The 22,894-nt window shown below is 32.2% G+C and overlaps 1 protein-coding gene across 3 annotated transcripts; it reads right to left on the bottom strand.

The window, feature by feature from the left end:
• Positions 1-17,565: 17,565 nt before the first annotated feature.
• Positions 17,566-22,552, bottom strand: LOC121115764 (prolyl 4-hydroxylase subunit alpha-2). 3 transcript variants are annotated; one of them, XR_011779783.1, is made up of 12 exons: positions 22,316-22,551; positions 22,048-22,225; positions 21,642-21,937; positions 21,510-21,585; positions 21,242-21,449; positions 20,886-21,164; positions 20,526-20,761; positions 20,314-20,466; positions 19,186-19,251; positions 19,071-19,127; positions 18,858-19,020; positions 17,566-18,112 (listed from the first exon to the last, which is right to left on the bottom strand). XR_011779783.1 is itself a non-coding variant. In XM_040709896.2 (12 exons), the coding sequence occupies exons 5-12, from the start codon at positions 21,314-21,316 to the stop codon at positions 18,027-18,029; spliced, it is 828 nt and encodes a 275-aa protein (XP_040565830.1). In that variant the 5' UTR covers positions 21,317-21,449; positions 21,510-21,585; positions 21,642-21,937; positions 22,048-22,225; positions 22,316-22,552; the 3' UTR covers positions 17,566-18,026. The 3 variants fall into 3 exon arrangements, 2 of the variants coding, with proteins under 2 accessions (XP_040565830.1, XP_040565829.2); XM_040709896.2 differs by having other exon boundaries at positions 20,526-20,564; positions 20,976-21,164; positions 22,316-22,552; XM_040709895.2 differs by having other exon boundaries at positions 17,566-18,148; positions 20,526-20,564; positions 20,976-21,164; positions 22,316-22,509.
• Between the last annotated feature and the right edge of the window lie 342 nt (positions 22,553-22,894).

Raw genomic sequence — 22,894 nt, 5'->3', positions numbered from 1 at the left:
CGCATGTACGAGTAACATAACTCTGGGTATATGAACTTTATATACTACTTATCAATCAGTAATTTTCATTCAAATGGTTAAAAATTATGCCAATAATGTATCAAACATACAAGGAATATCCAAATATTGCATTATTTTCATGACAAGTATTTTATATTATAGTAAAATTTGCCACATACGTATGTCATGAAATTGAATATTTTCATAGAGTCCAGTTCTAGTCTTTGAATATTTTCATCCAGTCTAGCTCGAGCCTTAGAGCTATATTCCGTTAGAAAATTGAAAATGATTGTGAAGACATTTTTCTGTGGGCAAAAATATTCAAAGTATTTACAATTCCAATGTATAGGGCGCTGCTATGAAGACTAAAGAGTACTTTATATCAAAATTGAAACAATTTTTACAACATTTGTTAAAAAATGGTCTGAAATCGAATAAAGTCTAAACTCAAGTAGCGAGTCATAGTACTCAAGTCGAAGGCAAGTCTCAAGTATTTTATTGAGAGGTCATGTTGAGGCGGAAATCTTTAAAATATGAACTCAATTACAAGTCGAGTTTCAAATCTTGAATCCAAGTCCACATCTCTGCAATTTGCTTTTAAATGTAAAAATTAGAAGTTGTACTAAATATATATGTTATTTGTCTACATAAAAATAATCTTGAACAAGATCAATAAAATGAGAAAATCTCAATTCATTTTTTACTTCATATTTACATACAACCGAAAACTTTATATACACATTTGAATCAATCATAGGTTTTTATAAAATTTGTCGGATAAGCTATGATACCCCATAATTTTGGATATACCGGGCCCTGCAAAATTATTTACCGATGATGTAAATATACTTTTTAAGAGGTTTTGTGGCAACCAATCTGATTGTTTCGTATTTTTACTATTAAAATAAACAAAATCCTTCCTGTGAGAGCGTAACAACTTCCACACGTGAGACCATGTCCAATCTGGAAGTAAAGAGGATCGAAATTGCAGCCGTCCTTCCGAGCGGGAGTACCTCATAACAACATTAAGGAACAGGTTGGGGCCTCGTTGAAGACAATTTACAACGTTTCCAAGCGCTTGGAGGCTGGGGGTGATCTCAAGCATTCCCCTGGGGCTGGCAGGAAGCCCACTGTCTCAAGAAGGCAAGTAAAGGCAGTGTTCAAGAAGACTCCCAACAGGTTCATTGCCGACATGGCCAGAAAGATGGGAACGTCGAGATCAACTGTTTCAAGGGCATTGAAAAGGGCTGGAGGAAAGTCCCTGAGGCGTACTGAACGCCCTCTGCTAACTGAACCTCAGCGAGAAGTCAGACTTGAGCGTGCCAAGAAAATCTTGAATGATATCAAGAGCTCATCTGGACGCATCATCATTTTTTCAGATGAGAAAACTTATACGGTCGATCCTGTTTTCAACAGGCAAAATGACCGTGTTGTGAGCTTTGGAGATGTGCAAGATAAGCACCGCTATGTGGCAACAACAAAGCACCCTGCTTCGGTGATGATGTTGGGTCTCGTGGCATCCAACGGGAAGGCCATGAAGCTGGTATGATTCCCCACTGGCTACAGATTAACAGCGGAGGATTATGTGAAGATTCTTCTGGCGTCCAAGGTCCTTCCGTGGATCAAATCCATAGTCAGCAACTCTCCTTGGGTTTTTCAACAAGATGGATCACCCGCCCACGCTTCCAAGAAAGCTCAGGAGTGGCTCAAGGACAACATGAACTTTTGCCCCAAGGACTACTGGCCCCCTCAGAGCCCAGATCTGAACCCACTAGACTTCTCTATCTAGGCGCACGTGGAGACCAAGGCCTGCAAAAAACGACACAAGAACATAAATGCCTTAAAGGCTGCTGTCAACAAGGCCCGGGCCTCCATGGACGCCGATTACATCCAGCAAGTCTGTGGCAGCTTCAGACGTCGCCTGACCAGTGTCATTGAGTCAAATGGTGGCTACATTGATTAAATGGGATCACAAACTATTTTATTATTCTAAAAAGGTATGAATAAATTGTTTCTCAAGTCATTCGAAATGTAATTATTGTCCACGATATGTTCTGAACAAAAATCGGTAAATAATTCTGCACAGCCTGGTAGTTTATAACTTTTATTTGATTTAAGAGACTTATATTGGCCTTTTCAAATAAAATCTATTCAATTATCATTTTTTCTTTATTGTGACTATACATTCGGGGAATTTTAATTTGCGATTTGCGACACTATTTACGCGTTAATAATATTTTTTTTCAGATAAATCAACGATAATGAGCCAAAGAGTACAAATGTATACGCAATATAAAGAAAAATCATTTTAGTTTACTTTATTGTTGACGGACCACATATATTAGATATAGCTATTAACTTCAAAGGAAGTAGTTTTTTTTTACTTACTTACAAGAAACTTTTGAACTTGTCTCTCTTTATCAGTCAAACAACATAATATCTACAAAAGTTATATATTTATTTTTCGGTAAAACCTTTTTATTAAAACAAATTCGACCTACATACAACATACATACATAAAGGTTCTCAGAGCAAGAGGGATAATAATGATTGCATACCTACATATGTAGATATGACTACATACATATATAGATACCCATGCAGCAATGACGAACCAGCTTCCTTCCTTGTTTATTTATAATGATATATATAAATAAATATTAGATATTATTAGAACATGAGTATAACAATCTCAAATTAAACCTTGATATCCATACATAATCCTTCGTTAGATAAGAAAACACACGCTATGAAAGAGTTGTTTGGAATATATATTATTATGTTGTACAAACATATATTGTTCATTAATTTCTTACTTCAACCCCCTTGATCATGTTGTTATTCCTATTTAGGTAACATACAAGATTATAACTTAGAATTGATGACTTCTACGACTTTTAATAATAATTCTCATTTCCAACGATGATGTGAAGTATTAAAAATCATATCTGGCTACTACCTACATGAATATTATGTAAATTACATATTGGGTGCATATATTATGTACCTTAGACTGTTTCGGATTTGCAAGTACAATTGAGTTTAAAATAGAGGACAGTATTCTCTAATTGTTTGGATCAATTTAGGATGTTGTAGATTAATAGAATTTATAACATATTGATATGGACCGAGCGCATTAGGATTAAAGTTTTGGGATTTTTGGGGTATGAAAACGATCTTTAATGCCTACAATCAAATCCGGATATATCGGGTGTAGAAAAAGTAATGAGACCTGCTTTATGTAGTGATTCAAATACTCATAATTGATCAGAATGACGTTGTACATAGAAAATTTTATTTTATAATATTTTTTACTTTAACGGAGGTCTTTAGGGTATCCATATCCGGGTGTCGGACTTTGCAAGCCTTCTTCTCAATTTGCCACCAAATGGAGTAAATCCAGTTGATTCAGATCTGGGCTCTGAGGAGGCCAAAGGTTCTTGAATCACAAGTTCATTTTGCACTCTTGTACAGTATTACCACTATGGGCCTGAGACATACATAGAAGACACACAAAGTTATTTTCAAAAAAACTAAGCACCCCCCTCCCTGCGGATGCCCCTGTCTTCATCACCACATTGCAAAAATCTTGAAACCCCAAACTCGCTGCTCTGTTACTATCAACATATCCGAAATATTATTTATCATCATTAATTTAAATGGAACCAAATAACGCAAAGATCCTATTTTTCAGGTAAAATTCGATAGTTACCATTATTCTGAACCAGCTTAACGTGCATATGCTTAAAAATGATAAAGTGATACCAAGATCTAAGTAGCTTTTTGATGATTATGCAATAATATTTTATAAATACCTATGAGAATTGGGGCAGTGGGTCGATTTACATATATTGGGAATAAGAGGGTGAGTAATTAAATTTATAAATTTTGTAGAAATTAAGGGTGAAGAAAATTCTTGGTGTTTTGAAAAAATCGATAACTCTGCACCCAAGCTACAAATGTAGTTGTCATAAATTATCACCCATCAATTTTTCGACCTTTTTTCTTAATTCCTACACAACTTCAAATTTGTTACTCCGTCCCAGTTATTACTTGTAATTATAAACCCACTTTGAAAACCGGCCTCCATCAATGTATGACGTACAGTTACCTTAAATGGCAAACATTCACATCTGATCTGTATTTCTGAAGTAGTTCAGATCAAACAGAACAAATACTTGGACTTTAAAAAGACTAATGTACTACTATGGATCCAGGAAGAGCTTTCAGGAACTCAATTCCGTTTTTCACAGGATAAAGCACCTTTAAACAATAGCTAAATTGTCTTGGTATGCAATGCGTCCAATTTTGAGCAATTTTAAGCCTAAATATTATTTGGCTTCCTCTTGCTTCTGATTAAAATCCCTCGGAATTGGCCATGTTGTGTATAAAATCCTAAAGCTTCCGACGGCCTCAAGTATAGTACGGTATCATTGGTTATTTACAAATCTTAATAAAATACATATTTTCAGGAATTATATTATAGAAAGATAGATTTATATAAATGTACTTCATTTAATCCCATTTCCTTATCAAACCACGGATTTCAAGTGTTAGTTGAATCTAATGTCGTTTTATACTTAGAGTAATATAAGTGATCATAATCAAATATCAAATTCAAAAGAGGTGACTGGAATTAAAAATAATGATATAAAACATTATTCAAGAGGTTAAAGAATGAAAAACATTACTTTGAAATATATTTCATCTTTTGTGAATATCTATTTCTTAATTTTGCATTGGGTTGAGTCAAATGATCAAAATGGAGTTCATCTAATAAAAAGTTCAACAAACCAATTCAAAATCAAGTTATCTATTACTCCACTCATGAAAGTCAAATAGGCCAAACACCTTATTAATTCATAACTTAAAGTAGTATATCCCACGATTAATAAATAATCGTCAAAATATAGGGAATTCGCACCATGACGTCTGCTGCCAACGAGTCTATTTATTATTATACGTATAGTTATTATTACTATTCGGAATGCAAATCTGTTTATCTGTCTGTCTGAGAAACTAACTCCTGGTATAGTTTATTGTCTTTAGTTAGCCCTCCTTCAAACTAAACAAAGATATGATGATTCTATTATGTATGTTAATGAATTAAGACTCGAGAGTTGTACAAATATTATGATCCTTAGAGGAGATGCTGTTTTTGTTTTTCCTACATATATGTAATGTAGGGATGACAGGGTAAGTTGCATGACGTCAACTAAGCCACAACCACAAAATTTACTTCACAATAGCATTATGTAATGCAGATTATTGTGAAAAAGGATAAATAATATTTGCTAACTTTTCTTCCAGATATTTAATAAAAACTTATAATTAGAGGTAGAAGTAAACATTTTGATGAGTCAATATATTCGAAATGATGCCATGGGGGTCCACAAGATTATATTTTTGGGAGAGGAGCTTGGTTTTTGGAAGTTTTAAAAGGTTTGAAAAAAAAAAAAAAAAATCCAAGCTATTCACAAAAAGTTTAATTTTTTGAAAATAATTTCAAAAATCCATATCCATTCAAAAATAATTAAGTTTAAGGAAAATAATTTTAAAAAAACTAATTTTTCGGAAATAAAATTTCAAATATTTAATTTTTTTAAATTTTTTTGAAAAATCCTACCTACTAACTTTTATATAATAATGTAAAAAAAACATAGCTACTCACAAAATTTTTCAAATTTTACATATTTTGTTCTGCTTCGCCAATTGTCCAAATGGCGAATTTTTTTATTTTGTAAAAAGCAAATATGTCGAATTTTTTGGATTTTTATTTACTTTTTTCGACTCAAATGCAGTTTTGTTTATTAAAAAATTGATTTATTTTTAAATCTTTGTTTTTATTAGTTTGTACAATCCAGTTATAAAATCGTTTAAATAGAACTCATGTTATGTTCTGAAAAAAAATGCTAGATGGTTTATTCAGAGGTGGGAATTGGAATCGAATATTTTTGATCAAAGATGTTTAACTCCACCTAGCTGGAGACAAAGAGCTTAAAATTTTTGCTGTGAGAGTCTTAATGAATAAGATGGATACTTTTGTTAAATCGTAACAAACATTGTTTTCATTTTCATTGCTCTACATACAAAATTAATCAGTATGTAGGTGAAGATATTATCTTTTCATTCGTCAAATATTATTAAAGTTTTTACCTTTTCCTCATTACTGTTTTGATTCAATAATTTATATAAATATATTTTTTTATCGTCAATTAGTTATAAATAAATATTATTTTACTTAGAAATTGATTATTCTTCCTAGACGTGAAATATGCCTTCAAATTGTGTGATTCCTTATTGCTATTATTTATTAGAATAAACAGCTTCAGTCTAACCATTTCTGATCTAGATCAATTAATTTCAAATGAAAAAATATCATTTATTTCTGAGCAGTTAAAGCTGGGAACTCAAATCTCTAGCCAGAGAAGATATTATTCAGAAACTTTGGCGACAGCTTTTATCTTGTACAAAATTTTATCCCCTGTTTATAAATAACTTTTAAAATGTTATGTCTGACAACTTTGTAAAAAAACTGTCTTCCGTTATTTTGGAATCAAGTAGGATATCGAAAGCAACATTCAATTATTTAAAAGCAAGATATTCAAAATTCAGTGAGAAGGATAAAGTATGTCCAATTATATTAGATGAAGTCTACTCTGGTTCGAAGAATGGAGTTTGACAAAATATATGGTCACAACAACAATGGACCAACAAGGATTACTTATGTTTAATGATCAATTTAATTGCTTGAAATTATCAAGATGTTGTAGTAATACATGATAGGATTTTCAAAAAAAGAATATTATTATAGAACTGTACAAGAAATTATAAGTTTATTCTAGAATGTTACTTTATAGTGAATTACTCTACATCAAGTGATCAATGTAATTATGAGTTATTCCAATTAAAGATCCTTATCTAAATATAATATAATATAAATATCTGTAAGTAAAAGCCGAACTTGCTGTCATAATAAATTATCAAAATTACTTTGAAATGAAAGAAATATCAACCCAACTTCATACTGTGCCGTGTTTTCAGTTTAAGTAGTGACGATAAAACCGATTTGTTGTATTAAAATAGGTAAAATATGGACTAATTCATGCCTAACATGTTGAATAGCCCACACTGAGGTTCTTAATTTATAAAATTAGTTTAAAATTCATGAGGTTAAAGTCACATATTCAAGCAGATATCCCCTCCTCTCTCTCTAAAAATATGTACATTGGAGGATGAGGCAGCCTAGATAATAAATTCTTCAAAAATGAACCACAAACATATACCCATCCTGGAAATCAAATCTGAAACACTATTTTCAACACTTTATTGAATGAGAAAAGGGAGATCAAATCCAAATACATGTGACCAGACATGAATTACTTAATGTGAAGTCGATGAAAAAAGGTTCATCAAGAGACGCTTTTCTCCAAAATAAGAGAAATATGACAAACTACGAAAGAACTCACTATCTCATAACTATGTTATTGATATTCCTTCAGTTAATGTTTTCCATCAATGAGGTTGAATAAGAGATCCTTCCTTCCATACTCACTAATAAATACGATCCGCAATTAAAAGTTAGATCTGAAAGGAATAAAAGGAAATATTTTATTTAAAAAAATAGCACTTCCTTCGACAGAATTGAATCATACTTGATAATTAATTGCTTTTGTTGGACTCATTCAAGTTTCACCCCCAAAAAAATAAAATTTTCTGACAGAATTTTCCACCAAACGACCCACAATTCCATGATTGATTACTTGGATCACGAATGAGGGTTTTCAATGGACAATCGGATAAGTCCCTATCTCCGCGTTCATGATGTATTGCTTTATAAAAAAATATTATCTTTTATAATTGTTATTAAAAAGAAGAATGATTTATTATTTATTGAAAAAGTACAAATAACAAGGTTGCACGGCGATGTTAAGTAATCTATTGCTAAAGTACACCAGTCAAAAATGTTCCAATTCATTGCAATAAGAGCCAACATTTGTTTCATATAAATTACTACAAAATTCCATAATTTCATCATTAATTACAAGGACTTCAAGTAAAGGAAAAACTTAAATTATACGTGGAAAGTGCATTTTTGCAATAATATATATAAGAGGGGGAAATTCCCAGGCCTAAACTACAAAGGGCGTAACTTCCGGTCCCCACAATGACCCATCAAAATCGATGAGGGGTATTCTCAGAAATATCCCTGGATTAATGAAGCTTCAGCTGGGAGAACATTCGTCTGGCAACAAGACTCTTCTCCATGCCACACTGTAAAGAAAAAGTTGACCTGGTTTTGCGATTATTTTTTTCGACTGTATTAAGCAGAAGCAGACTGCTTCAAGCTCACCAGAGCTCAACCACAAGGAATCATTTTTGTAGGGCGCAGTTAAGCGACACATAAACAGATCCTCCCGCAACAAAAAAAAATCCAAGCGGAAGTACAGGATCTCGGAGGAATTTCAGAATCTGTCAAAGGAGATTGTCATCAAGACCTACTCCCGTTTCCAAGATCAAGTTGAGGCTATTATTGACACCAAAGGGGATTATATTGATTAATCATTTAAATAAATGATTCAGCTTTCACATAGCATTGGTTACTATTAAAATGGGATGATTAGTGTTAGAGAAAATCTATTTTAAAATATTGTGTTGGTTGTTAAATAGTGGTTCCACCCTGTAAGTCAAGTCTGGACTCTTTGACAGTTTGATCAAGTAGAATCAAGAGACATCAAAGTGTGGACTCAAGTTCATAGCGAGTCGCAAGTCTTGATTCCAAGTCTCTAAACCAAAACTGTCCCCTGTCTCCCCTACTTACATTCTAGAGTCCTCGTTTTCCTGTTTGATTTGTACATGATGATGATTATGATGATGTTCGAAGAGTCACCCCCTACCTATGTACAAGTACAATGATAGTTGTTCAATCTTTCTCTTTCTTTTAATTACACATTTGTTTGTGTCAGAAATGTAATTAAAAATGTGTCAGTGAGCAGCCATATAAAATATATATTTATACATATATAAAAAGTTTAAATAACACATCTCCATGTTTTGCTTTGTTTTCGTTTATGAGACATGTACAATAGTACCATATGTATTTTAAATGAAACACACTCCAGGACTTCATAGTGAGTTTCTAGAAAAAATAGGGAGAGGAAAACAAGAAGGGGAGCTAGCTGTATGGATGTGGGTATTTATACCTAGTAGCATGTCAGTTGATGGAGATAAATCTGAATAATTAATGATCCATGGTTTTATACTTTGCCTGGTATGAATCAATTGTGTGTATAGCATCACATTTGCAGGTAAATAAATATATAAAAAATAATGGTTTTTATACTCTCCTCATTTATTGGAGAACATAATCATTTTTCATCTTTTGTTCGTTGGTGCCTATGGATTATCATATACCCTTTACTTATAACAAATACTAAAATTCGAATATGCTTTTTTTTTAAATCCACAGCTGTTTACAGAAAATAAAATTTTTGAAAAACAAATTCCCAACTATTGGCCCCAAAAATCCTTTAAATAATAGGGTATAAGCAAACTAAACAATCTATATATTATGCAAGATGGTATGACAGTCTTTAGCTTGTTATTTAAACTATGTATTTGTCAAGACGAATTTTCACATTGAAAAATAGTTCAATAGTATATTTAGTTTTAAAATGTCGTTTTACATTAATCATCAAACGGACTGTAGTAATAGTTATATATTAAAGAAATAACCAATTTTTTTCCAGACCTGACTTGAATATAGTTTTCAATTCAAATCCATTTCAGGGTAAATACTATCTACAATTAACCCATTAACGCCTATCGTTATATTATGAACACTTCAATTATCTATACACTAAAGTCAATCCCATATTAAATAAATCATTTCAATTTGAAAATATGAAGTACTGTCATTTTTGAAAGAGTAGCTGTTATATATTTCAACAGTTTTTAATTACATCTTCCATAGTTTATAAAAATTTTTACTTACAGAGTCGGACACAAAACTTGCATTTTCATTTCACTACTATTCATCCCCTTCATTTTTTATTAACATGTTTTATTACGTAACCAAACGGCAGCTTAAACAAAGATAAACAAGTTTTGTTTTATTTCATGTCTATAAGTGTAAAAATTTCGGAGCAACAACAATAAAGGCAACTCGTCTGCGATCTCCTCCACGTGGGTGTCAGTGCTGAAAAGGCTATCAAGAGGTCCATTACAGCCCCATGCAGCAAAGAAAAACTAAAACTTCTGCAAGAACCAAATATGGCTGACTTCTGGGTTATTTTCATGTGGTCTTCTTATAGCCATGACCTCAACTCCTTGGACTTTGAAGTTTAAGGTGTCTTAGAAAATAATATCTGCTACACTTTTCATCCAAATTTGGATTCGTACCGAGCTGTCATCCCGATAGCCTGGTACGCCATAAACACTCCCTTCATGGTCAAAAGCTGTCAATCTGTTAGCCAGCGTGTCGAGGCATTTTTTGCTAGTGAAGGAGGACATATTGAATCAAAAATATAGCTCAATATAGTGGTTAATCAAATCACAAATTGTTTATGAATTGTATTTTCTTGATTCTATAAAAACCTCGTTTTTCGTCATTTAGTCTTGCTACTACAAGTTTGGTTCCCACTCTGTAAACATCAAAGTCAATGCCAGATCAAATTAATCAAATTAATTAGAAAATATGAATTAATATCATTTTTTTTAAAAGGAGTATTTGTGATTAGTTTTAACAGTTTCTATTTATGGGTCATTCCACGTCAAGTGAACACACTTTTTTGCAATTTACAACCTGATCATCTCTGATTTTGATGATTTTTGGAGAGCTGGCTTCTCTATATAAAATAAGAGAGTGTGTGAAATATTAGGGTTCTGTGACTCCCCTGGGCCGTTCTAGGCCCGCTCAAAGTTGGGCCTGATGCGTTGGACCCAGTGATGTTTAGAAGTCCATAATTCCACTCGCAGTTGCTCGATTTTAACACAAGTTACGTCAAAAGATGAACTAGAAGACAAATTTAACTTATATTTGATCATAATCTTATTTTAATCAAATATAAAAGTTTGGGGCTCTGGTGTGCCCTTCAAAATTGGGCCCCTGCCTTGCAGCAAACCTGATTTTGTTTTAATTTTTATAGAACATGCATCAGTATATGTTTTTTAACGTATCAAAAATTCAGGGTGGGATCTTAATGGGATCACTTCCAACAGGAGCATTATTTAGAGCATATAGAGCTGATTTTATAGTATATTGGTATGATTGTTGTATATTTAAACTCGTATTATATACAATATACATCTTACCTGTTGATTAATAAAATAGAATAGGATTCTTATTTAAGTATAATAGAATTGAAAATTTATATATTTTATAAAATAACAATATGATTGAGTCAATCTCAGACTTTTGACTCCAGTGATTCACTATACAAGTGAACTCTTAGTGATCGTTCTAATTCGGGAATAAATGAATGAAGTTTTTGTGTACCATAAATGGTTTTTGCAAAACCAAACCTTTCTTTTAAAATAGTCTTTTCTTTTTCATAATCTTCCTCTGTGCAAAAATATATCTTCATATTTTTCATATTGTCCCGTATATATTCGAATAAATCGTTCGGCTTTGTAATTTGATTTTTATAAGGACGTCGGAGGCTCTCATTCGTAGCTTCTCTTTTAATAGTGCCACATACACCATCTGAAGGTCCCTTACCGTTACTTGTGGAAAAGAAATGCCACTCAGCAGACAATTGAAAGTCCTCTTGGTGGAACATGAGGTTCAGGAAGGCTTTACAGTTTTTATATTGGGCCGCACACCCGTCGGAAAAGTAATATATTTTTTTAATATGACTCAATTTTTCCTTTAAATGATCTACAGGTCGTTTCTGGTATAAATGAACGACAACAACATCGTGATTGTTGTTATAGGATATAATAGTGCAAGAGTGGTGACATAGCTTACCATTATTCTTATAATAGTAAACTCAAGGGTGTATTGTTGCCTGTGCTTTATTCCAATGAAATACTTGAGCCGCATCCTGGACAATAAAACTGTAATTTTCTGAAAATTCACCAATTACCACAACTTCTTCCACCGTAATTTCTTCTTTGTTAAGAAATTGCTTTGTGCCTTTGCAACAAAGTCGTGTTTTGCCAGCTTGACTGCTTTTTCAAAGAAACGCTCAACAAAAATCTTGTGTTGGAAGTACTGTAGAAGTTAACTCACATTTATCAGTGGATACCCACTATTGAAATGGAACCTCGTCGATTTTGTTGTTTTCATGTTTGTTGAGTAATATATTTTCATGATCTCAGTACTCTTTCAGGAATCACAAGTACGAAAGTAGCACGAAGGTAATGCAAGGTTACATACAATAAATGCAATAACGTGACGGTACGTTTGGTAAATTGTTATTTCGGCCATTTTCGATCCTATGATCATAAGTTGAATGTTTTGATGAAAAGTGCAAACACATACAGAGTGTGTACCACAAGTACCAGCAACAACATATTCTGCTGATCTAAGGATGCGAATTCTGAAAATCAAATACTCAAATTTGGGCTTGTATCTTTAAATCTCTGATAAAGTTCACTTAAATTGTTCAGAATTAATCGCTTTTATATATATTTCTTGCCAGTAGGCTCTCGTATCACAACATAATCTTTTTAACCAGGTAACACTCTACTTGAATCATCAGAACGATAAAATTCGACCACTTTGTTTATCAAATCGGGTGCCAGTGGCTTGCCATCCTTTGAATTAGGAGATGATAACATGCCTCTTTCATCGAGTAATTTATTTGCCTGAACTGCCATTATTTGTGAGCAATTGAAATTTTACATCAATCATTAATCTGATGCTCCTAGTCTTGGCAAAAATTGTTAAAATCTGAATTTTCTGTTTATTATTTGAAACTTCATCGTTTTCTTTTAGGTCTTTAATGACTTCAGGCATGCAGTAATCCTCACATAATAGAACATTCGATATATTTTCTTCAGGAGAACCAATGACTAAGTAGTTTTCTTTTTACAGATTCCTGTACTTTTTTTCGCTTAGATAATGCATAGGTTTTTGATTGATCTGCTTTTCGTTGGACAAATAGACTTTCCCCATAAAGAGTAAATGGCTGATTTAAAGTATACATTTCAGTATTTTTCTCCAAAACTTCATCCTCAGTAAATATGTTATCAATTTCTGTTGCTATTGGAGAAACACTGATTTCTGTTTCTGTTGGTGATATAGGAGAATCTGTTTTATTGAGCATTTTCCTGCATCCACTGCAAAGTCTATCACCTGCATTTAATAACGAAGAAAACTGCACTAAAAGGCTTTGAAACATCAAGGAGATCTGTTCCGTAATACTTCTTTTTGTGTGCTTTTATAGGATCTGCACAATACTTACGAAAATCCTTTTTATTTGCAGATGCAATTTTATCAGCTGTTTATATCAATTTTAGAATGTGCCTAACTTAATAGTTTCTTCAAAATGCACACATCAATTAAAGTACAATAATGCATTTCGATGGTTCAATTATTTAATGCGCAATAAAACTATGTGGGGATTTAAAGTACTTTGAGCACGTAATTTATTTGTTAGGAATACTAACTTATTGACTTTATAATATCATAGTGTTATTTTTATTGTTATTTTATAAAATATATACATTTTCAATCATATTATACTTAAATAAGAATCCAATTTTACTTCATTAATCAACAGAAAATATGAATATTATATATAATACGAGTTTAAATATAGAACAATCATACCAATATGCTGTAAAAGCGGTTCTATATACTCTAAATAATGCTCTTGTTGGAAGTGATCCCATTAAGATCCCACTTTGAATTTTTGATACGTTAAAAAATATATACTGATACATGTTCTACGAAAATGGAAACAAAATCAGGATTGCTACTTGGCAGGGGCGCAATTTTGAAGGCCGCGCCAGAGCCACAAACTTTCATATTTTATTAAAATAAGATTATGATTAACTATAAGTTAAAGTTTGTATTGTTGTTCATCTTTTGACGTAATTTGTGCTAAAATCAAGCAACTGCAAGCGGAATTAAGACCTTCTAACAAACACAGGTCCAACGCATCAGGCACAACGTTGAGCGGGTCTAGAACAACCCAGGTGAGTCACAGAACCCTAATATTTCACACACTCTCTTATTTTATATAGAGAAGCCAGCTCACCAAAAATCATCAAAATCGGTGATGGTCATGGCGTGAGGGTGTGTACACATGGAATTACCCTTATAACTTCCGTAGTTAATATTGATTTTTCCCATTGCAATTTTTTTTCAAAAATAGAAATTGCAAAACTCTATATTTTAGCTGAAAGTCTTCATGGATATTGACTAAATGAAGTGAAATGTATTTGAATTATTTTCTATCATTGTACTTTAATATGTATGTACTATTTTTCTTCCGTAGTTTGCTTGCAGTTTCATATCGAGAAATTATAGAGAATAAAAAATAGGTTTAAAATGTATTCTGGTTTGCCTGATGTGTTGTTAGAAACATATCCTTTTTATCGGCCAAATGACATTCATTTTCGGGAGCAAATATTCTTACTTCTGATTTCCATTCATATTAGTGAAGGTAAACAGTTTCATTCAAAAAAATTTACAAAATATTTAACAGTGTTAATGAGTAGCATGCAAAATGTTTTATGTGTGTGAGAATATGCCTTGACCAATATATTCAATGTTCATATTTATTATTACTTTTTAAGAGATATTACGTATCACATTCTATTTCCGACAGAATAAAAGTTTGCATGAAACAACCATTACTTAAAGACACTCAATAATCATTCTTGTCAATTATTTTACAATTGCTATATTTCCCTCTTTAACGAATATAGGCATATAACAATACTATTCAATATAAATAATATTTAAACTCTTTTTCCTATTCTGTATAAATAGACTTTAATGAGATGTAATTTTTCAAATTCTTTGGAGGGGGAAGAAAAAGATATGTATATAGCAGTAGCTGAAGCATTTACTCCAATCCCATACTTGAATATTTTGAAATTAAAGGGGTATACTTTTGTATTTATATATGTACCGGGTGTTCCTGAATTAGTTCCCTATCTAAAAAATTGAAATTACTTACAAATTATGGCTTGTAGTGGCGTGTCTATCCCCTTTTTTGGGAGATGGCTCAATCTTGCCCAAAGTTTTCTAAAGCCCCACCGAAAAAGCCAAAATAATTTTATCATACATATATATTGTTGGTGGTTGAAAAGTTGTCTACTTCAACGTGAAGATGGCAGCATCAGTAAATGAAAGCAAGTCACATCTGTCTAGTATCTATTGGCAGTTACTCACCAAAGTTTTAACCATTTTGGACGCGACGTTGTTATGTAACAGTCGTTTGAGTGAGTTGATGTGAGTGTTTTTGTGATCGGTAGATGAAATTTGGATACACCATTATACGCCCGAAACAAAAATACAGTCCAAACAGTGGGCAGTAAATATTTTTGTCAACCTTCATGAACAATTATTTTGCAGGGCAAAAAAAAAAAAAACAATTACTATTTGGACGGGTTACAGAGATGGGAGCATCGCTGGAAGAATTGCGCAGTGTTATAAGGAGACACTGTTGAAAAATTAAATAAAAATTCGGGAAAAATGTCTTTTATCTTTGGCCGGTCGGAAACTTTTCAGACCACCCCGTTTATATTAGGGGTAGTATCCGGCATTGCATGGAGTAATTAGCCACTGGCTAAAAGACACACAGTTTTATTTAATAATATAGGAGATAACTCCCAAGAAATATTCAGCGTTACTCTCCATTTTTCATGAAAATATCCAATTGTACCTACTGGATACTTATATCAGTTCATATATGTTTCGTCCTGAAGAATAAAAAGAGTTTGAGAAAAAAAAATAATATGTTGTTTTTGGTTTTTTTACTTTAGTCTTTAAAGTGCTCAAAAATAAAAATTTATTTCATAATTTATTCAAATCTGAACAAATACCCCAAGGAATTATAAATATATACATAAGACACCAATAATAAAAACAGTTAGAAACAGTGCCCTTGTTAAACGCACACGCCTGCAATATTATTTTTTTTAAGACTTTATTAATTCAGAGAAGTTACATATAAAATTTTTTGATATTCTTCTTCTTTTTCTACATGTTATTATTATTATTTATCAAGAATATAATCAGTAGATATTTGAACTTTAAATACTTTATATTGGTGACCCCGAGGTGATTCGAGAAATGGCCCGAACGCAAACTTCACCACCTGTGTCTCCCCAAAAACAAGCATGGTCGATTAAAACGGAAGTGGCGAATTTAGCAATGGCCGTTGCAGAACTCAGCATTCCTAGGTTCTATTCTTCGGATGTTGATAACTGGTTCCGGAGAATTGAATTTGATATTGCGTTGAGGTGGATTTGTCATACCTAAGTTAAATATAGTCTTATGGCGTCAGCATTGCTGGGTGAGGTTTTCAATATTATTTCTATTAGTGAGGAGAATCTCACTTATGAGGGAGCGAAGAAGTCCATATTAGTTCGATATTGGCTATCATCTTCTGCAAGGATTAAAAGAGTAGTCGACATTATGATTGATACTTCCGGGATCTCCAGTATGGAGGTAAAAGATGAGGTTGAACGTATTCTAGATGAGGAATACCTGAAGGATTTACATGAAAGTTTGGAGTACCATTGAATAGAAGAGCTCTAATTGTGTTTAAAAATCTTCTAAGAAGGAGTATATATATTTTTCTCAAAATATGTCGATGTAAAATGTTATCATAGGCCTTACAGAAGTCAAAATCCTTTAACTTTCAAACCGAGCTTATAATTTAAAATTTGCTCCATTTTGGCTGCAATAATGCCAGAAAGGATTCTATAGCTTTCATAATGTAATAACTGATTTATACGACAATATTATTATTTCTTATATATCAAAAATATCTATATGATTTACATCAAGGAGCACTATATACAGTGCACCCAGTATACCCGTTGGATTCTTTATCATATAGCATAGTGGTTCTCAAATTGGGGGTACTTGGAAGCACTCCAAGGGGTACTTGTGATTTTGAAAGAATATTTTACAAGTGGTACATAACTCACGGTAAATTATTGAGTTGTAGCTCCCAGCGCAGATTCCAAGGAGGACTCCGTGCCATTTCCAAATATTTAACACAACTAAATCGTTAATTGATTCAATATATTTTTAACTGGTACAAGTTTGAACAAGCTATCTACTAAAAAAAGACAGGTACTTTAGTTTGCCCAAAAGAACCAGCCAAAAGTGGTGGAATAGACAGCATGCACACCCTGTACATACATTTATTGATAAAACTTGATATTTCTTACAATCAGTCAAATAATTGACTGAATCATATTTAATTTCATAACATTATCACGTAACTTGACTGCTATGCATGGGTGCCTTTAGTGGAGATAAGTAATATTACTATCCCATTCTCGTCGCAATCCCCCATGACTCAACCTTCATAATTTATGTAATTTTGTAGATGCTGGTTCCCCCCGAGCAAGAAGTAAGATTAACACCAAAAGGACGATCATCGATGATAACAAACAAAACATACTCAATTGTTAGCGGGAATATGAAGTATAAAGTAAAGAAAGTGGAAGGGTAGGAACAAGTTTAAAGACATTGCAAATGTATTAAATATTCTGTATGAAAATTAAGAGTTAAACTGATTTAATTAATCAAAATCAAACTTGTTTTGACGCCAAATCTTTTTAAAGTTGTAATATAAGGTGTATTCTTTAGTTTTAGCTATCATATTATGCAATTGAAAAAAGTGTTAGCTTTCAAATAAGATCTTCTGACATGAGAAAATTCCACTCTTGATATATCATTCAAAAAATTGTATAAAATTGTGTGTCATCATCTTTGTTTATTAAAAATTTAATTAAACAAAAGGTAAAGCATTAATCTATGTAAGGCCTCAAAGCTACTTAGAAAATTCAATAAGTAAAATATAGTGGTAAAAACAATGTGTCCAAATTTTTTAAAATAATTTCATTCTCTGGCTTTTTTGGAGATCACAAGGTCTGTCGAAAATTTGTCCATAGGATCTAATCCATTTATTTGAAACTATAAACAATGCGTTTTATATGTTAGAAACGTGGTCTGAGTGTTATTCAAAGTAGTATTGTGTCAAATTCAGTCCATTCGTTACAAATGAACTCGAGTCGATAAACTAAAAAAGAGGGGGGAAATAAGTGGCTACTCATGCTCATTGACCATTAATAAAATAGCCAATATTACTTAAGCAAAGATTGTCTGTTTGTCGGTCGATACCTCATTTTTGAGTTGCATTTAATATTATATAACTGCGTGCTACTTGATCTAAAAAATAAAACCTCTGGAATGAGCGCGTGTAGGTAAAGCTCATTTCCTCATATTAAAAAAGAAAAGGAGAGTATATTTATACATTTTTAAGGAAGGTTTGTCTGTACGTTACGCCTAATAATTCTGATCAATGCCGGGTACCCCGTGTGTACTTTATTTTTCCTTCCCTACTTTTTTAGGTTTTGGATCACCAATGCAATGATACTTTTTTTAGTAAATATTAGATCGTACATGTCGTTGCAAACCCGTAGTAAATATCAAGTCTGGCTCTTTAAAGATTAAATGAATTTGAATGTAAATTGGGATTGATTAGAAAAATTCAGACAGGGACAGCAATGCCACCAATCTCAAAGCATTTGATGGAGTTCAATGACAAATATTAAGCCGACTCAATAAAATATGAAGTCGATTCTGTTTGTTTTTTTGCGTTGGAATTTAAAAATTGCACCATTCGACACAATACTAATTCGAAGTCACGATATCCTACCCCATTTGATACCATACATTGTTGGACACGCTCCATGGGTCAAATGGGTGTCTATCTCACCATCAGAAAAAAGGTTAAACCAAAACACAGAGGATCCCATTTTGGGATAGGCTACCTTGCCTAGCTCAGTGAAGGCAGTTCCTCCACCATCCACGTTGCTCAACTGAAAAAAAAATTATAATCATAAAATATAAACCATTTGAGGGATATTACGTAGAGCATCAAAGTGGCAATTCTATTTCCGATGAATTCATTCTCATAATTCACCAACTAGGGGTTGGAACATTGAATTAGTATGACAGAACATAATTATCAATTATATACTTACTTCATTCTCTGTATTAAAAGTGTCCATATGAGGAAGATACACTCCACCTGGAGAATATACTCCAATCTATAATAGGAATCCTGGTCAATAACTTAATTATTGGCTAATTAATAATTTACAAACGATAAAATTGAATGTATAATACATAAATTAAGACCAAACAATTGTAGTGATTTTATGGACTAAGTGATCTAAAATTTCATTTCGTGATACTTATGATTGATTATGTCCTAAATTCTGAACTGCTTCAATAATGTATGCTGGTACCTCAATAAAATAAATATTTACACTGTATTTTGTTATCAGCTCTGGATTTCCCGCCTTCCTTTTACATTTTTAGTATTATAAACAATGATAGTTTTGTAGAAGAAATAATTTTTGTTAAGTTGAATAATTATCGACTTTTAATTATTGAATATTAATTTCATAGCAAAGAAAAATTGGCTAAACACTACCGATTGATTTTGGACCTTTTTTTTTCTCTTGTTTAAAAAGAAAGGTTGGGAGATAAAATAAAGTTAAATACGTGACTATTATATATTTTTTCTAATTTAGTCTCTGTTTCGACCCTAAAAACAAAAGATCCTATGAGAAAATTATGTATCGTTCGATATCTTCACTAATACTTTAAAATTTATAAAATACAATATGTGAAAATATTAAATAATTCAAGCACTTATATTTTACAACTGAAAAGGTATTTACAAGAGACGCCGAAATGTATTTGCAAGTTTTTTGTTTTTGTTTTTTGGAGGGAGGTCCAAATTTTATAATGGTGACGTATAGTTACACAACTTTGCAATTTTACTATAGAAATAATAAACTTAGTCTCAAAAAGTGGGGACCAATTGCTCTTATGCAGGGACGTATGCAGGATTTTATTTAGAAGACATAAAATAATTTTTTTAATAATTTTTGAGGTCGAGCTTAAATTTTAAAAAGAGACTTCCTTTTTTTTTTTAACTTGAGCATTAACTTCTCATCACTATTTTTACGTAAAATATTTCAAAGAAAATTGCCCAATAACTACAAATATTTCTTGCCCCGCCAGCTCACGACCTACAGATGCCCCTTTTCTGGTTTTGGTGTCATATTATTACATTTAACAAGTTCAATAATATGTAATACCTGATAAGTCTCTGATTCCACCATGCTACCATCATTGAATAATTTTGAAATGCTGAGATGTGTAACCTTTTCAAAATATTTCGATATTTTTGGTAAATTTGGATATTCGCTATTCTGTAACCATGCATTAGATTGGGTTCTATCGTAGCTTTTCTAATTAAAAAAAGATAAATTGTAAATATTTTTTAGCTATCTTATTTGGAGTTACTTACTTTATTGCCTTCATCTGCTGCTACTTGTGCTCTGACTATCTGTGAACATAATAAATCAGACATACATTTTATCGTGAATCCTGCTTCAAAGCTATAAATCTAGTGGCGAAACGAGGACAACGGGATAAATACTTGTACAAAGTAACAATATAATCAAAATGATTTTTTCTGTTAGGGACGTTGAGTTTACATGAATATCACTCTATAACTATCTATGCAAATTCCATGAACGTACTCTTTCAATTGAGTTAATACGGGAAATTCCGCAACGGGAAGAAAAAATTGAATAGGTTTTGAGAGGAAATGAAAAAAAATGATCAAGTGATGTAATCAGTGCAAACATAAAAATCAACATCTTACCGGAAAAGAAAGTTGTCAGTAACTCAAGGAATCTACTCAATCTACCAAACGCGTTTTGCAACTTGTTTTAAAGCTAAACTCTACCCTTACTTTATTTATACTCAATTCTTTGATCTTGTCAATCCAAGAGAATGGAACAACATCGTGGATTTGAACTAATGTCGGGTTCTCATTGAGAATCTCAATTTTGGCTGGTTGTAATAATAAAAATGGATTGGAAAAGTGTTTGACGTAGCATCTTTGATCACTAGAAGATGATGATGCTCTTTTGGCCCATTTCTAAAAAGATTGATAAATTCAGAGAATTACAATCTAAAGAAAAAGTTTTTATTTGTTTTTTGAATCAAAATATTTACTTGTTCTTCACCACGGCAAATCGAGAAAAAATCTCTCCCCCCAAGGAGATCTTTGATTTGAAAATTTATTGACATGTTCTTTTTCCAATTTTCTCATTTCTTTGGAGGTCATATCCCTATTTCCATTGAACCTTTGAACAAAAAATTCCTCATTGGGATACTGCAGTAAACTTTGGCCTGTCCATGGTTCTTGAAAGTGTTTGTCATGCTATAAGAGTAATAAATTTCAATTAAACAATCTGTAAGCAATCAGACTGTAATGAGATACTTCGTCCTGTATTTCAAGAAGAAGTGTCTTGATTTCTTCAATAAACACATCTTGCAAATCATCTTCAAAGCTTAGTCTACGAAGAGCAACAATTCAAAGATAATCGATGGTTAAAAATAAAAATTTAAAAACCTTATAACACCCTCGAGCCATGTTATGGCCAAAGCATATTCAATTCCAGAACTATAATATGTTCTATCAGATCCGTAATACAAAATTTTAACAATTTTGTAGAGCTCTTCAGCTGAAAGTCTTGCATTTGTCTGTCGAGTTCCGAGTCTGCCCATTGCCATATCATAAGGATCTAGTTCATAAGCCTGTTGAATCCTAATCAATGCAAACGTAACTCCAACTAAATCATCCTGTGATATATCTTTGATTTGGGGAGAATCGAGGAAATCCTTTGTTTCTTGAGGAATACCAGGCTCCTTAAATGGAGAAAACCTCAATAATTATCATTTATCACACAATACATAGGCAATTTTATTTGGATAAAGAATGAATAATGGGCGGTTAAACAATTAAGAGAGGAACTCACTTTTTTGATCTCATTCAGCTCTTTTGAAATGATGGGTAAAAGTATCAAAATTCGATAAAAGAGGGAAAATACATGGAGTGGATTAGCAACTAATCCCTCAATTCCATAAGCTTCATCTTCGTTTTTCTCTTGACTCTGAGTTCCAATCAAGCTCTCGAGCGTGTTCTTGTTTAAATACCTACATATAATATTATTATTATTATGAAAGTATGATAGAAAATGTAGAAATTCAGATTCACATAAAGAAAGTCAACGCTAAAACACGCACTTATTCAATAAATTAAAGTAGATGGGATTGTCCTGTGATATATCATAGAGAGATTGGAAAAACAATTTTTCTTCTTTCACAATTCTGGAAATGGCAATTGGATTTGAAAAGAGATCCGATGATTGTATCTGTTCTATCAAGACAAATATGAGCACAATAATGGAGAACTTCATGTTGAGGACTAGATTAAAACTGAGGATGAAAGCAATAATGTATATTTTTCATGTTAATTTAGTCAAGTGTTTTCATAAAAAATAATTCATGAAGTATGTATCAGATTAACGATTTTACGTAAATAAATATGTTACAATTGGCCAGCATTGTGCGATTCATAGAGGAAGTAAAATACTATTCAGATATTCTATCATAACATTTTCTTAATTTTATTCTTTTAAAGAATTGCTATCAAGTTAGCAGATTGCCTGCTGATCAAGTCTGGCAAGGGAATTAATTTTGCATGACCTTCATGTTCTCTGTAATATTATATAAAAAATCTCTACTAAAATAAATGATAAAATATATGCATGTAATTTGCCTTTTAATCTCTAGTAGGGCTAGTTAAAGAGTTTTCAACTATGC

This window comes from Lepeophtheirus salmonis, chromosome 4 (assembly GCF_016086655.4).
Source record: "Lepeophtheirus salmonis chromosome 4, UVic_Lsal_1.4, whole genome shotgun sequence".
In the NCBI taxonomy this organism is placed as follows: domain Eukaryota; kingdom Metazoa; phylum Arthropoda; class Copepoda; order Siphonostomatoida; family Caligidae; genus Lepeophtheirus; species Lepeophtheirus salmonis.
Note: the sequence above shows the minus strand (reverse complement) of the source record. Positions and strands in the feature narration are given on the sequence as shown.